This window comes from Strigops habroptila, chromosome 1, assembly GCF_004027225.2.
Source record: "Strigops habroptila isolate Jane chromosome 1, bStrHab1.2.pri, whole genome shotgun sequence".
NCBI classification, from domain to species: Eukaryota; Metazoa; Chordata; class Aves; order Psittaciformes; family Psittacidae; genus Strigops; species Strigops habroptila.
Window position 1 is genome coordinate 141893472 of NC_044277.2, and position 15747 is coordinate 141909218.

Sequence of the window (15747 nt, forward strand, 5' to 3'; positions counted from 1 at the left end):
TCCAAGTAAGCAGCAATATCTAAATATAGCCAGTCTGAAGAGACCAAAGAAGTGGTAATATTGCCTACTTTTCAAGAAGAAAATTGCCTTCAGAGTTTTTCCCTAACACCAATTCAGATTTTCACATGTATTGAATTTACATAATCTGTTTTCCTATCCTAGCACTACATTCAAGCCAAGGAAAATGAAATTTTAAATGTCTAAAGAGTCTTATTTTCTTTGTCTGGAGAGAACAAAAGCAGTTACAGTATCTTGAAGGTTGTATTTCCAGAGATATCAAAAGAAAAAGCTGTGTTGACTTGGAGATTAATCCAGCCTGGAGGCCATTTGATGGTGTTTGCTATGAAATAGCTAAGTTAGTATACACTGAACAGATTTGTGCTTGCTTCACTTGGGTACAGTCACTTTTCTGTTAGAATTGTTTTAATCACTGATACTTGTAAATCAACCATTTGGAGACTAGTTTGCATGTTTACTATACTAAACACTGTATCTAAATCTAAAGTAGTATCTAGATCTAAAGATGGACTTTAAATGGTGAACTACTACCTATCAGGTTATGGTCCATGGACAGAGAGAGAGAACAAAGATTCCTGCTTTTATGGGTGACCAGGATTTGTGTGGTATGTGCCAGCTCTGTGTTTTCTGCTGCCTGTGCTCCTTTCTAGTACAGCATTATCTGACGCTGCCTACATTCTGTGCTTGATAAAAGACTCAAGCGTGGACTAATCCTCTTCATCATTATTGTTCTCTAGAGGGAAAGAGTAATGTGATTCTCTATGAGTTGATGTTGTTATACCAAATATTTCAGTTTCAGCTGCACAGCAATATATCTAGAAGAATTCCAGGTCTCTCAAAATAAGTAGCCTTTTCCCCTAATACTTGTCTTATGAATGGAACTGTATGAATTCTCTATATTCCTAAACTATTGGAAAGTCTCTACCTGTTTTTATTCTCCCTATTTTTGAGATCATAATCCCATAGAATAACTGGGTTCTTCTCCACTCTCGTAGGCTTTATGCAGAATTACTCGTCATTCACCTAATGCTTTCCAGAGTGTCATTGAAAAAGTGGGATTAACAGCTGTTCTAAATTCCTTGGCAAATGGAATATGCAAAATTCAGCAGTACATGCTCACCATGTTTTTGGCAATGTTGTCATGTGGGATTCACCTACAGAGGCTGATTCAAGAAAAGGTTTGATTTCAGATTAATATTGTTCACTGGCATGGAATTTCACTAATGGAAAGGTAAAATTGACTCTGGTAGTGGTTTTGTGTTTTCAAAATGCTTAACTTGGTGACCTTTATGTATCTGAGTATCAGGAAAAGAGGAATGTGTTTATTATATATTTTTTTGCTCAAAATCTAAATAATGATGTGTATAGTTTTTCTTTCTCACAGATCTTCAAGAGATGGTACTAATGGGTGTATAAATTGCCATTGCAGCTGGATTTCAGTCAAATCAGAAAACTCTAGCCTGACCGTAACTGGTAACAGTCCTAAGGAAAAACAATAAGAAATGCATGGGGACAGCTATTTGATGTTGCTCTCCCAGACATTTAAAAGAGTAAATAATGAGTGTCCTGGCTGAATCCAAGGCTGTACTTTATGCTCTTCTTAAAGGGCCTTAGGAGTCCTTATTTGTACATGAAATAGCTTGCAAAAATTAGCATTTTAATAACTTAGGGTTTTCTTTTTAGTGTCACTACTTTTTCCAATTTATGTCTAGTATAATTTTTGGAATAGATTATTAAAAGCTTTCAATTTTGATCAGCAAATTATTCCATGTTTAGAAAAATAGTGTTGGTTTTGTTTGGCTTTTTTATTTTGACAATAAGTCTGCACAGTTCAAAAAGTAATCCTCCACTGCTTGGAGAGGGTAAAAATCACAAAGGAAATAGGAACTCTAGCTTGTGTTTTCATCAGATACTCTGCTGTAGTGTATGCTGTACCTTGACACTCATAGAATCATAGAACCAACCAGGTTGGAAAAGGCCTTGAAGATCATCAGGTCCAACCGTTGCCCAGCACTGCCAAGGCCACCACTAACCCATGGCACTGAGGGCCTCGTCTACACGGGGTGTGAACACTTGCAGGGACGGTGACTCCAGCACTGCCCTGGGCAGCCTGTTCCAATGCCTGAGCACCCTCTGGGGAAGGAATTGTTCCTCATCTCCAGTCTAAACCTCCCCTGGTGCAGCTTGAGGCTGTTTCCTCTTGTCCTGTCACGTGTTCCTTGGGAGCAGAGACTGACCCCACCTCACTGCAACCTCCTGTCAGGCAGCTGTAGAGAGCGATAAGGTCCCCCCTGAGCCTTCTCTTCTCCAGACAAAACATTTACTGAAGGTGCACTCAGTCTCCTCATCCAAGATCATCGATGAAGATATTAAACTGGCCCTAACACCAAGCCCTGAGGGACACCACTTGTGACCAGTTGCCAACTAGATCTTATCTGTAACAATCTTTTAGGATTTAGTTGAGAGAGATGTTTTTAGTTGAGGTATCTATTTTGCTCAAATTATATCGCAAGATTTTTGAAGCAGAAACTAGATTTCTAGTTTTCTTGAATAGGATCTAAAAATATAATCCTGCTCCTGAATAGAATTGCCAGGTCCTATCACGTTGCATGGAGTAATAATGTTTTATTGCTGAAACCTGAATTTAATAATCCATGTGCTTTTCAATGTTCCATGAGCATGACACACAAGTCCACCTTAATGAGAGAAGGGAAAAGCAAAAATAAGTGGCTAGTGTTGGCCTACACATCATTTTGCCTCCTGTAGCATTCTTGTATGCTATAAGAGGCAGAGGGACCTCAGTGTTGCTCAGAAGGTAGTGACAAGATTGTGACTAGCTTTTTAATACAGCTGCAAACCAGCATATTAAAGATGCTTAAGGATATAAATTCACGATGGAGATCATTTAGCTTTCTATATGTTATCTGGAATCTTCTTTAGCTTACAAGACTTCAGGCTGCCCTTGTTTTCTGATCCTTTCAAGAACAGTGATGAAACCAGTTACAAAATAAAAGCCAAAAGCAAAGGAGAAATGCAGTTCTGTGGTCATCTGTGCTAGTATAAATCTTCACAGAACTACAGTAGCTAAAAGGGACTGGGTTTTGTCCCTCTCTGATATCAGGCCTTTCTATATTAGTTTCTTGTCTTGGAAACAAAAAAAGCTGAAATGATATTTTTAAAATAAAGTGTGGAAAAAGGTCTCAAAATCCAAAATCTTTGACACACTACAGCAGTAGACAAAAAAAAACCCCAAACCATTGCTAATTACTTTCGTTTGGCTGCCAAGAATTCACCTTTGGGTGAGTGAAAACTACTCAGACAACTTTTCAAATGCAGTTAGGTTCTTCCAGAGGTGAGATAATAGGATGGGGTGGGGTTTATTTCTTTGGGTTTTTTTTTTCAAGTACTAATGAGTAAAATTATTTAGATAGTTACAATTGTAACTATCTAATACATTGTCACAACTGGGTTGTTTCTTTACTTCCCTGCCAATAGTCTCTTTTTATCTTGTTCATATGCAATTATGGCACTGAATAGAAGCATTCTAAATGTGTTAGAAACATTGTCCAACATAAGAAGGACATGGAGCTGTTGGAGCAAGTCCAGAGGAGGCCACGAGGATGATCAGGGGCTGGAGCACCTCCCGTATGAAGAGAGGCTGTTCAGCCTGGAGAAGAGAAGCTGCGTGGAGACCTCAGAGCAGCTTCCAGTGTCTGAAGGGGGCTACAAGGATGCTGGAGAGGGACTCTTCACCAGGGACTCTTCATCAGGTCCTTTCCAACCCAACCCATTTTGTGATTCTATGATTCCAGTTACTTTTTTTCAGTTCTTTGTCTTTTACCTGGATGTAGACAAGTAGCTACCTCTGATGTTGATGGTTTTGTCAATATCAGTATGAATTAATAGGATATAATAATAAAGATATAAATGCCTTTGGCAAAAAACTTTGTAACGCTTTTCCTATTATATGGAGATATTTACAGTGCATAGAAAGAGAATTTGAAAATGCACAACAATACAACAAATGATGGCTATGGAAACTGCAGTTCTTGTATAGAGAAATAGTGGTCTAACTGTTTTCCCCTTGTGTAGCCAATTCAAAAACATCATTGCTTTTTGTGAATTGTTTGAAACTTGCCTTGCAGTATTACTAAGAGTGTCCAATATAAACTCAAGATCTTGTGGCAGTCAACTTGCAGTGAAATGAGTGTCCTTACCCTGCAGTCTCCATGGATACATTAAATAGTTGCAGGGCAGGGAAGAACAATATAACAATGAAATAATTCATAATTAATGTATTAGATGGTACTTCCGAGATTTTTGGCTTTTCTGATATGTTAAGTTCTGCAGGTCAGCATAGATGTGCTTCAGATTTTTCTTTGAATAAACTGTTGCTGTTTGCAGTCCTCAGACCAGCCAGAAAAGCAAACTCCAAAATGTCACACTTATTAAGCCAGATTATTTGAACATTCCCAGGTAAGCCTGATGTAACTGATTTTAATTGACAATGTTGTCTTAACCCATGGTAACCGCCACATGTAGGATTGAAATATTCTTGCTTTCCAGAGCGTGAGGACTGAAAATAGTCAGATGTGCTTTGGTTTGAAGTTAGAATCGTAGAATCACAGAATGGTTTGGGTTAGAAAGGACCATAAAGCTCATCCAGTTCCAACTCCTTGCCACAGGCAGGGACACCTCACACTAGACCAAGTTGCTCCAAGCCCCTGTGTCAAACTTGGCCTTGAACACTGCCAGGGATGGGGCAGCCACAGCTTCTCTGGGCACCCTGTGCCAGCGCCTCAGCACCCTCACAGGGAAGAACTTCTGCCTTAGATCTAACCTGAACTTCCCCTGTTTCAGTTTGAACCCATCACCCCTTGTCCTATCACTACAGTCCCTGATGAAGAGTCCTTCTCCAGCATCCTTGTAGCCCCCTTGAGACCCTGGAAGCTGCTCTGAGGTCTCCACGCAGCTTCTCTTCTCCAGGCTGAACAGCCCCAATGTTCTCAGCCTGTCTTCATATGGGAGGTGCTCCAGCCCCCTGATCATCCTCGTGGCTTTCTCTGTGTCTTTCTCATGGTGTCCCTGTACTTAGTCTATCAAGTCCATTTATGTTAGCAGACAGTGTTGCGTCTTTCACTAAGTCTTTGTGGGTTTTTTAACATAAAAACTCCTTTGGGTTGAGTAATTTCATTAAAAAACCACACCGAACAAGCGAAAAACCCGAACAGAAACCTAAACAAGCAAACCAAACAAAAATGAAGAATCCCCCCTTCAGCGCCCCCCCCCCCCTTTATTAAGATTCCAACCTTTGCTTTTAGTAGGTATTAATTTAAGAACTTAAGCACTGCAGGTTAACATTGGAGGAGCTACAAGTCCTGCTTCACGAGCTGTTGAAGTGTTTAAAGCAGTCTATTTCCACAAATTATGCTTATTAACAGCAAGATTGAGGAACTCTTCTGTTCATGAAATAAATTACAGAAATACAACAAGACGGTTCTTGAATAATTAACAACAGTTTGTTTTTCTGGGATTCATGTAGTGGGTGTCTAAGCTGATGGCTTTTGAAGACAGTCTTAAAAAGGTGTCAGAGTAAGAGCTGGTGGTTTGTTGGCCAACTCTTACACGTCTGTTCTTTTCCCTGTAAGGTATAGTAAATTGTTGCAAAGGCTGTTTCTAATAAATTATATTGAGTATTCTGGTTTGGTTTTTTGCAAAACAACCCAATTGTTCTACATAGAAGAGTAGCACAGATGAACAGCAGATATTTTTATTCCTCAGAGGAATAAACCCCATCCCCATATGGGGTTTTCGTTTGTTTGTTTATTTGGGGGTTTGTTCCCTTTCCCCTTTTTATTCTCCTTTACCGATTTTTTTTTTTTTTTTTTTTTCATCTCTTTCCCCCTCTTTTTCCTTTTCCCCCTTTTTTTTCCCTTTTTCCTTTACCTTTCACTTTTCCCCTTTTTCCGTTTTTTTGTTGGGTTTTTGTTTTCCCCTTTGGTTCTTCAGGAGTTACAACTCCTGAAGATATGTCAACGTATCACTGGACAGATCATAAATGAATCTAATTTTACACTTTCTATAACTCATAATACCTAATTCTGTTATTGATAATATGAGAGCTCTTTTTTCCTTCCCCTGATTCTCAGCTTTATTCCCTTGGAAGCTGAGGCAGTACACATGAATCTCACATCTTTCTGTGTGTCAGGCCACATTCCAGAAACTAGTGAAGAAAATCCTTTCAATTTACAGGGCAAAGTAGGGAGAGCTAGAGAATAAAAGAAACAATCTATGATTTCAGAATCCAGACAGCTATCCACTGTTAAGCTTTTGAAGGGAAATATTTCATGGTTATTCTTCATTTATCACTATCTTAGTTTACCTTTTAAAATTATTCTTTCATTTGGATTTACAGGAGGAAGGAGTTAGCAAGGATCTTAGCATCCTATGAATTGATTTTATCCTAGGAATGGAGAGTAGTCAGTGCATTAGGGAAGTCATGGCTCCTTACTGCCTGCAGTTTATCCTTTTCCTTTCTTTCCAAGTCCTAATTCAGGTTGTTCCTTGCAAAGGTGTTCTTCACTTTAGGAGCCCAAAATTAAGCAAGTTACTATAGGAAAAATCAGAGAAGGTTGAAATAGTTTTTCCATCTATTTGGAGTATCTGTTGCACAATTTAGGGTGTGATGTAGACACAGTTGTATCCAACAAAGGTGTTGTTTTTAATCTTCCTACATATATGGGAGTTAGCAGGTAAATATTTAACCATATTTGTGCTGAAATATTTATTTTGAAAATCCTTCAATTTTCTCTTAAAATAAGTATATTAAAATAGCCTACACTTATCCTTAATGTAAGGCATTTTAATGTCTAAGTTTTATCATATTTTGTAGTTAATTTTCTACCATTTTAGACAAAGTGCATTACACAGTGTATACTTGTTGCAGCTTCAGAGATGTACAAGGCAGCTTTGCACTAGGCCCATCTGTCTTGGACAGAACTTATTTAGTAGTGGCTTATAGATTTAATTTTTCCTATGAGTGACATGAAAATTAAATTGCTAATACAAAACACACATGAAAATGAGCAAACTTTACATGTATACGGTGTTAAAATACCACGCAAGTAACCTTTTACCATAAAATAATGTTAACATACTTGTGTTTATTTCCACCAAGGATTTTGTGACTACGATTACTCGTTTACTTGAAAGTCCTTCAACTTTTATTCGAGCAAAAGCCTTTCTGGTCCTGCTACAAGTTTTAATTAATAACAGGGAGGCGTTGCTACTCAGTTGTCAAGGAAGGTAAGGTGGTAATGGAAGATGATTAGAGATGTGTATTTTCAGAGTCATACCTGGGATACTTTAAAATGGGTGGTATTTTTGAGCCAGTGTTTTAGGAGTGAACTCTTTTCTGTGTAGTATGAATCCTTTTATTCATGAGAATATTGAGAAAAGAATGTTCTCTTTTGTCTGGGGTCATCAGGTGATGATTATTCACAAGGGGAAACCACTATCTTACTGGGAGAGTCATTTAAAGTACCTTGTGGTCCCAGTGAGCATTAGAAGGAGCAGAGTTTGCTTTGAGTAAGGCAAAAAGAGAGAATTCATGAGGTTACATATACTTTGTATCTTTCTCAGAATAAATGAGCTTACTTTGTATTCTTCTCAAATGTGATTAACTAAAAGAACATGCTTTGAAAAACTGAACCCCCTCTCAGCAATAAAACCGTTCATGTTGAACTCTATCCAGCCTATTTTAAGTAAAACTTTAGCTGGTCTAAACATATTTCCATCTAGAATTGGATGATTACTTAATGAGGGAAGTGTTTTCTGAAAGAAAAAGCCCCAAACATAAAAACTCTGATCTTTTGTCAAGTTTTTGTTCAAAGTTAAAGAGTTTCTGAGTAAAAACTACTTGGTTGTCTGGAAAGGTTAGAGGGATTTAGACCACTTTAATTTGAAACATTCAACTTTTTATATTAAGGACACTTAAAACTTCTTTAAGGAAAATGCTATTAGAAGTGTAATGTCAGAGTTCTAAGTAGTTCTCTTCTACCAGACAAACCAAAATTCCTCATAATTTAATGACATTTCCAGAGATTGCAAGAAAAAGATGTCTCCATAGTCTCTGGGAAGTGCAGCTGAATGTGTTCTGTCAGGGCTACTGCAGAAGTGAAAGGGAGTCTTTTGATTTATCTCTGTCTTTGTCTCTAGCATAGTTCTGGAAGGATAAGGTGAGTTGTAGTATTCCATAACAGTCATGCATTGTTTAGAAACCCAATCCTGCAAAAATGCATTCTTGGATAGTTTTTATTTCATTAAGTAAACTGGCTTTTTGATGGAAATACACCCTTCCTAGGGTAACATTTTGCATTTGTGAGTCCTGCAGTTTTGTTATGTACACTTGAGTCAGTTTAAATAAGTTGTTTTCATACCTCTATAAAACAGCATTCATTATAAGAAGGGTATTAAAAAAAAGATAATACTGAAGTGCATTCTTAAAACTCAGAGCATGGATTTCAGTCACCAGCAGCTGCTTCTTTGCACAGGCCCTCCAGGGAATTCAAATGTGAAACAAAGATGTCAATATTATTCTCCTAAAGGGAAGTGTGGTCCTTCTGTCTATTCAAATGAGTGTTTTAAAATATTGCCTGGAGCATTCTGTTACAGGTGTATTATTAAAGCAAGCTCTTGTAAGTTAGCCAATGGCTAATAAATCAGTTGCCATAGTTCACTATGAGAAATGTAATTCTGGAGGATGGCACAGCTACCCAGCACTTACTCAGCAGTTAGAATATAAGCACTGAATTTGTCTTTAGAAATGCCAGATTTCCAGAGAAAGGATATAAAGCTAGTTTGGACTTCTATCTCTCTCAACATGGCCATTCCAACTAGTGCTAACGTTTTGATAGCCTGCAGTATGATTTACGTAGTAGGACTTTTCTTGACTGAAAGTTGGATCTCTTGTTACTTTGACTTTAATTACTCTTGCTTTTAGAATTCTTACATGTTGAGAATGAATGCCTTTAGTCTTTTGCTTATATTGCACATTTTGGCCTAGCCTCTCTTTGTCTAAGTCTGCAGAGGGATTTACTCCTTACATTAGCATCATATACTCATTTAAACTAATAGACATGCGCCTAGAGTAGCTTAAGAGTTTATTTCCTCTTGTTGCTTGACTCAGTCATTTGTTGTTATTTTTAAAATTAATTTATTTGAAAATAAAAGTCTAAAATTTCCACAAAATTACAGAGCCAAACCAAATGTATTGTCCTGATTGTAACCACAGATACTATAAATGTCTGGTTCAGTAGTATTTTGGAGATAAAGTGTCTTTTTTTTTTTTTTTTTTTAATGAGAGGTAATGTTTTGCACTTGCTTAAATATAGACTCGTGATGTATATTGAAAGAGACAGAAGAAAGACCACGCCAGGAAAAGAGCAGCAAGGCAGCAGTGAATACCTGTCAAAATGCCTGGATCTTCTCATATATCACATTGTGTGGGAGCTGCCAGGAATTCTAGGTAAATTCACTTGGTTAACTGAACAAATCTTGCCTTTGATTACCCCCGCAAGAAACAAATATCTCTTACCATATACAGGTGGAAAGACTGTATTTTCTGATTATGTGAAGTTTGCATGTTACCAGCTTCATGAATTTTTTAGTTATGTCATGATCAGATACTTTGTATTGGAATGCATGATTTTCTGTATTAATCATGGAATCACAGAATGGTTTGGGTTGGAAAGGACCGTAAGATCATCCAGTTCCAACCCCCTGCCATGGGCAGGGTGCCTCACACTAGACCATGTCGCCTAAGGCTGTGTCCAACCTGGCTTTGAGCAGTGCCAGGGATGGGGCAGCCACAGCTTCTCTGGGCACCCTGTGCCAGCGCCTCAGCACCCTCACAGGGAAGAACTTCTTCCTTATATCCAACCTGAACTTTCCATTAATGTTTTGCATTTGGTGAATGGTAAGCCCCATCAACTCAGTCAGGAATGGGGCCCAAATGTACAAGAAGATGTTCTGAAGATATCCCAAACACTGAAAAACCCAAGAGTGAAATTGCCCCATAAAGTACAGAGCTAGGAGAGATGCAACAGAGTATATCTGTGAGGACGTGGTAATCACACTGAAACTTACTTAGATGTTGATTATTTGCTTCAGGCAGTTTTTCTGGGTAATTTCAGCCTAGATCCTTCAGTTCTAGATGTTTGAAACTGGTTTACTCATGCATAAAAAGAGATGGATAGATTTTCTCTGAGAAAACATCAGTGCTACCTCAGCCTTATGCTTAGGAATAAGGACTTGAAGTTTCAACAGAGTCGCTTTTGTGCCAAGGATATGCATTTGGACAATTTTGTGAATATCTGCTCAAATTACACTAGTGTTTGTACCTTTGGAATGATAAAAAACTACTTTGAACTTTGTGCTGTTCATATATGTTCTAACAGAAATTTGCTTGGGTATAGCAGCTGAAGTCCTGCCATCACTGAATATGCTCCTAGTGGGATGAAGGGAGGAGGGGACTTGCAGAAGGAGCAGTGAAAGGCATGCATGCAAATAGGAGAAAACTTGCAAATTGCAGGGCATAATCTGGGCTCATTGGGCAACCAGAGAGGAAACTGGAGTAGAAAGAAATTGGTTCAAGAGTCTGGGGAGTCAGTCAAGAGAAGATGATGAAATAGGATGAGAATTGTGGCCATTAGTACAGAAGCGATAGATAAAATCTTGACAAATGAAGGAGAATCTATTGTTGAGATTTGAATATAGGGTTGATAGTGAATGAAAGAAGTGTCACAGGAATTACTCTAGATGAGGAAGAATGGTGGGATTGTCTTTCCTGGAAAAAGCTGTGCTATACCGTTTATGAGGAAAGATGAGGTCGTTGTTTGAAAAAAATCATTAGGAGTGAATGAAAGAAGAAAAGAAAGGATGGAAGGAAGTAGGTTAAGAAGGAAAGGGAAGAAGGAAGACGGGAAATGGGGGAAGGGGAGAGAGAGGAAGGGAAGAGAGGAGGATCAGAAGAAAGGGCAATAAAGGGGTGGGGAAAGAGAGGGGAAGGAACCAAGTGGAGGGAAGGGTGGAGGGGGAGGAGGGATGGAGCAAAAGAGAGGGAGGGAAGGATGGAGGCAAGGAAAGGAGGAGACACGAAGGAAGGAAGGAGAAGGTATGAGATCCATGTGGCCAGTCTGAATCATCATTAAAATTCTAATTAAAACTTCTGGTGGGGGAGATCTCCCATAGAATAGAGTAAGAAGGCTAAATAAGAGACAAGGAAGGAAATGCTGGGAGTATTCAAGAAAATAAATGGAGCAAAACCAACCCTGATTGTATATGCTTTGTCATTAAATGATAAAACATTTTCTTCAGGAAATTATTTTCTGATGAGATGATACCTGTTTTATTTTTCATCTTCTCTACATTATCACTGAAGTACTGAAAAGGAAATGGTAGCACTGCAAAGGTCAGTAGACCTAAATGTCATGCTGCTATTTTAAAAGCAACTTCACTTCCTATATCAATGCAAATTTTTGCCTTGCTGCAAACACCTGATCCCTTTTTTCTACCCATGTATCAGGTTTGCATATTGGTTATATTTCATGATTTGAAAATCTCATACTATAAACGTTTGAGGCAGAAATTCACCTCCTACTGTCTGTATGTACTATATGCAGCTAATAAAGCAGGCCCTGATATTTCCTCAGAACCTGGAAGTACTGACCATCAAATATCTAGTTACTGTCATTATAGTACATAATACATCAATTGCTTTAATTTGTATTCTGCTGGGTTTTTTAGTACTGATGCACAGTTTCAATGCACTGTTGACAACTGCTATAGCAAGCATAATCTTTACACTTCGTTTTCCTTTCCAAGCTAGATTTGTGTGTTGATTGCTTTTATGAAGATTAAGCTATCTGTCCATATTTGTCCACATTTGTCAGAAGGCATTTTATTGTTGTAAGTATGATAAAGGAACATGTTCTGCTCGAGGAGTTAAAAGCTCAAGGCTCCTAAGAAAAATAACCAGATCTGCAAACTGGAACAGTTAAAGCAGTTTAACTGTTGGTTAAGAATTAATCCTAGCTGGCTTTTTTGATATGCAATTATATAAGCTCCTGACTGATCCCATCTTCTTCCACCAGATGTAGCTATAAACCAAATAGATTCACAAATTGCAGAAATGAGCCCCAAAGATATATTTAAACACATGAAATAAATTGTTAATCTTGTGGGTAATTTTTAAAGTTTTCAGTTGTAGATAAGAAAGTAATTGTATTTCTGCTTTTATATGACTTAACCTGTTCTAGGAAGTAGGTATAAATTGCTTAAATCATACTAAAAATTAAAGTAACCATATCTATCAACTGCAGAATTGGCAAATGTGATGATTATATAGGCCTTAAAACATAGCGAGATTGTTCAGTAAATTATTTGTTGCTAACCCCAGAGAAGTCTTGTTGAATTACAGTATTGTGAGTAATACAAACACAAATGTGCTGATGAAAAATCAGTCTTTTGGTTTATGTATTTGGAAAGCTTTAGGCAATGCTTTCTTTTTTCTTGAGCAGTATAGTATAGAACAAATCAAATCTTTAAGGCTAGGTATTTTTACAACCTATTTTAGTGCCAGGATCTGCCATTCCTGCTTATGTTGAAAACTGAACTCCATGGGAGCAGAAGAAAAGCACTGATAGTATTTAACATGAATAAACTGTGACTTACTCTGAAAGGAAGGGCCTTTTCTGGCATGAAAATCATAAAATACTGAATCATGTCCTTTATTTATATAATGTCCCTGTGACTTCCTTTTTACACTTCTGTGCAGCTCTCATTAGTGTAAAAATACAGTAAGTGTCCTCAAGACAGGATTTGGCTTTTAATATTTTCAGGCAATAGGGACTGAATTTCCTTCTTTGCGTATGAGCTGTGAGTTTTCTCCTGCTGCTTCTGTTCTTTATCCCATGCAAAGTCTTGCTTTTCTGGGACAATGTAACACAAACTTAGCATAATGTTCCTTGATTTTTGTATGTTTCTTCTGAAGTTTGAAGTGTAATTTTCACTATTGCAATTAAAATCTTGTTCCCTCATTATTTCGTTTGAGGTTTGCTGCAGAGGGAAATAAGTCTCTTACTGACCTGCTGTTATCTCTTTTATGAGAAGATGAGAATTCCGGTTGCTTTAGATCACCTACATCATTGTTAAACTTGTGTATGAGAATGCCCAAGGAAGTTGTGAATGCTTCATCCCCGGCAGTGTTCAAGGCCAGGTTGAACGGGGCTTGGAGCAACCTGTTCTAGTGTGAGGTGTTCCTGCCCATGGCAGGGGGTCAGAACTGGATCATCTTAGGGTCCATTTCTTAAGGAATGGACCCAAACCATTCTATGACTCTATGACCATGTATGTGTGCATGGCTGGTGGAGGGATCTTTATCTGGGGGGGGAGGATGCTTGTGTCTTTCTTCCAGCGGTACTATGCTGCAGGAAAAAACATACTGCTTGAGCATGATGTCACCCACTAATCATGGTGGATTCAGCTCTTGCTCGGCTGGAATGTCATGAGAAATTTGCTTTTTATTTGACTGGAGATAGAATTGCATTCATAGAATTTCAAGAATATAATTCCATGCATATGTAGCCACCTAAAACCAGTGTATGTTCACCCTGCCAAGAGGGATATTTTCATCTTTGCTTCTGTACCTGCCTTATGTTTCTATCCTCACCATTTGCCAGAGGTCCCATTTGTGCACCTGCCTCCGTAGCCAGAGCAGGAAATTGGCCTGGCTGAACACTGAGCTTGGAAAAAGTACTGGATCAGCTTGATTTATCATGCAGTCACATGAACCCTACCTTCAGCAGGAGGGAGGAGACAGGATTGAACAGAAGATACTGGAACAGAGCTGTTTTATGCGTCATTTGCTGTTGTTTAGTTAAGCAATTACATCAGATCAGTCTCAAATGTTGTTTTCTGTAGGTGACATTCTCACTGCCTTAACTAATGTCTCTGGACGGAAACACCCATCAACAGTTCAGGCCAAACAGCTGAAGATGTGCCTTCCTATGATGCCTGTAGTGCTGCATCTTGTGACATCCCAGGTAGATCTTTCTTCCAAAAATTGTTAAACACAGGACAAATTCTTGCAGTTTCCCAAAATCTAATTTCTGCTGATCATGATCAAGAATGAATAAAATAGAACTTTTATTAATGTGTAGATATCTTGAGTATTCCAGCTATACCACAGCATTGAAGATGTAAGCCTTGTTTTAGCATGTTGCAAGACAGCTCCAATGATAGAAGCAAATACATATTTTGTCCTCTTTTTTTAATATGGCTGTGAAATAGAGGTTTTACTTATTCCGGTCATAAGATATACATTTAATGCAATTTTCTTTCAACTTTTGCTAAATCCAAACAGATATTTCGTCCCCAGATAGTCACAGAGGAGTTTCTTTTCAACTATGGGACCTTACTTGTGAGTATAGCCATCTAAGTTAAATCTTGTTTACAAAATACACATAACGCATAAAATTAGGGGAATTCTTTTAATTTAATAAAATTACATTAAATGTTAATGTAATAAGGTTACATTAAATTTATAAATTGGAGAGACAACTTGATTCTGCATATAAAATTTAAGCTTTGATTATATTAAAAACTTCATGTATTAGGAAAGATTTTCAGGAGTAGTCTATTGGGTCAAAGGGAAAATACTCTGGTATTCAAATATAGAGAAGTTCTGCACGTGTCTAATAAGCTGAGAATTTCCTGTGTGCTTTATTTTAGAGTAGAAAAGTTTAGTTCTGAATTACACAGAATATTTTTTGTAGAATTTTATGCTAGTATTTTATGAGTAGAAATGAAAGATAAATTATAATCTAATCTATATTTAAAGAATTCTTTCCCTTTGTCACTTTTTTCCTCTTGTCAGTACTTTCACACTGTATTTAGTTGATGAAAAGCTGAGTATTGTAAATTACAGAGCTGTTTGTCTCACGTTAACATCTACAACCCATTTATGACATTAGCAATAGAAAATGAACTTATTAACTGTGCCATGGGATAGCAAAAATGAAGTATTACTGTTGTACTGTAATTTCCCCATATGAAAACAGTTGTTTCTGCTAAATGAGAAAAAAGCATGTTCTAAAGTTGTGTAGCAGAGTTAAGCCAATACTTTTAAGTATGTGGATTCCTAAACGCTGACTGGGTATTTACTTCCACAACAGCATGAAGAAATGCTTCACCACAAGCAGCTAGGTTAAGGTTTACTGTTCACAGTCATTTCTCTTTCTCCTTTGCCTCTTGATTCCAAGAAAATATGGGTTTAATTTAGCTCTACTAAAATATTTGTATAAAAATTAGCATTAGGACGAGTAAAAACATTTTTCAACTGCCAACGTTGAATTACAAAGCCCTTCATCTCCTTGAAGCATATGTAACTAGGCTATAGATTTATGAATGGTTTTCGTTCAACCTTCTAAAAAGTGAAATTCTTTGTCACCAATATAGGTACAGCAGACCATGTACCATGTAAGTTTTCTTTTGATGTTACTCCAGCTTGCTTGAACTGTTGACTGAGGAAGTCAGGCTAGTCAGCTTTCCTCTCAGATCAAGGAGAAGATTACTTTAGTGAATGTTTCCAGCATCTTGGGATCATAGAATCATAGAATCAACCAGGTTGGAAAAGACCTTTAAGCTCATCCAGTCCAACCGTTCCCCAGC

General features: G+C 37.7%; 1 protein-coding gene across 2 annotated transcripts in view; it reads left to right on the forward strand.

The window, feature by feature from the left end:
- ULK4 (unc-51 like kinase 4) overlaps window positions 1–15747 on the forward strand; it is a 225741-nt gene that overhangs the window by 61743 nt on the left and 148251 nt on the right. For both annotated transcript variants that reach the window (XM_030512705.1, XM_030512714.1), the window contains exons 22-26: window positions 1014–1196; window positions 7196–7323; window positions 9411–9544; window positions 13999–14120; window positions 14441–14497. In XM_030512705.1, coding sequence (XP_030368565.1) covers window positions 1014–1196; window positions 7196–7323; window positions 9411–9544; window positions 13999–14120; window positions 14441–14497 — 624 coding nt within the window. The remainder of the gene's footprint in view (window positions 1–1013; window positions 1197–7195; window positions 7324–9410; window positions 9545–13998; window positions 14121–14440; window positions 14498–15747) is intronic.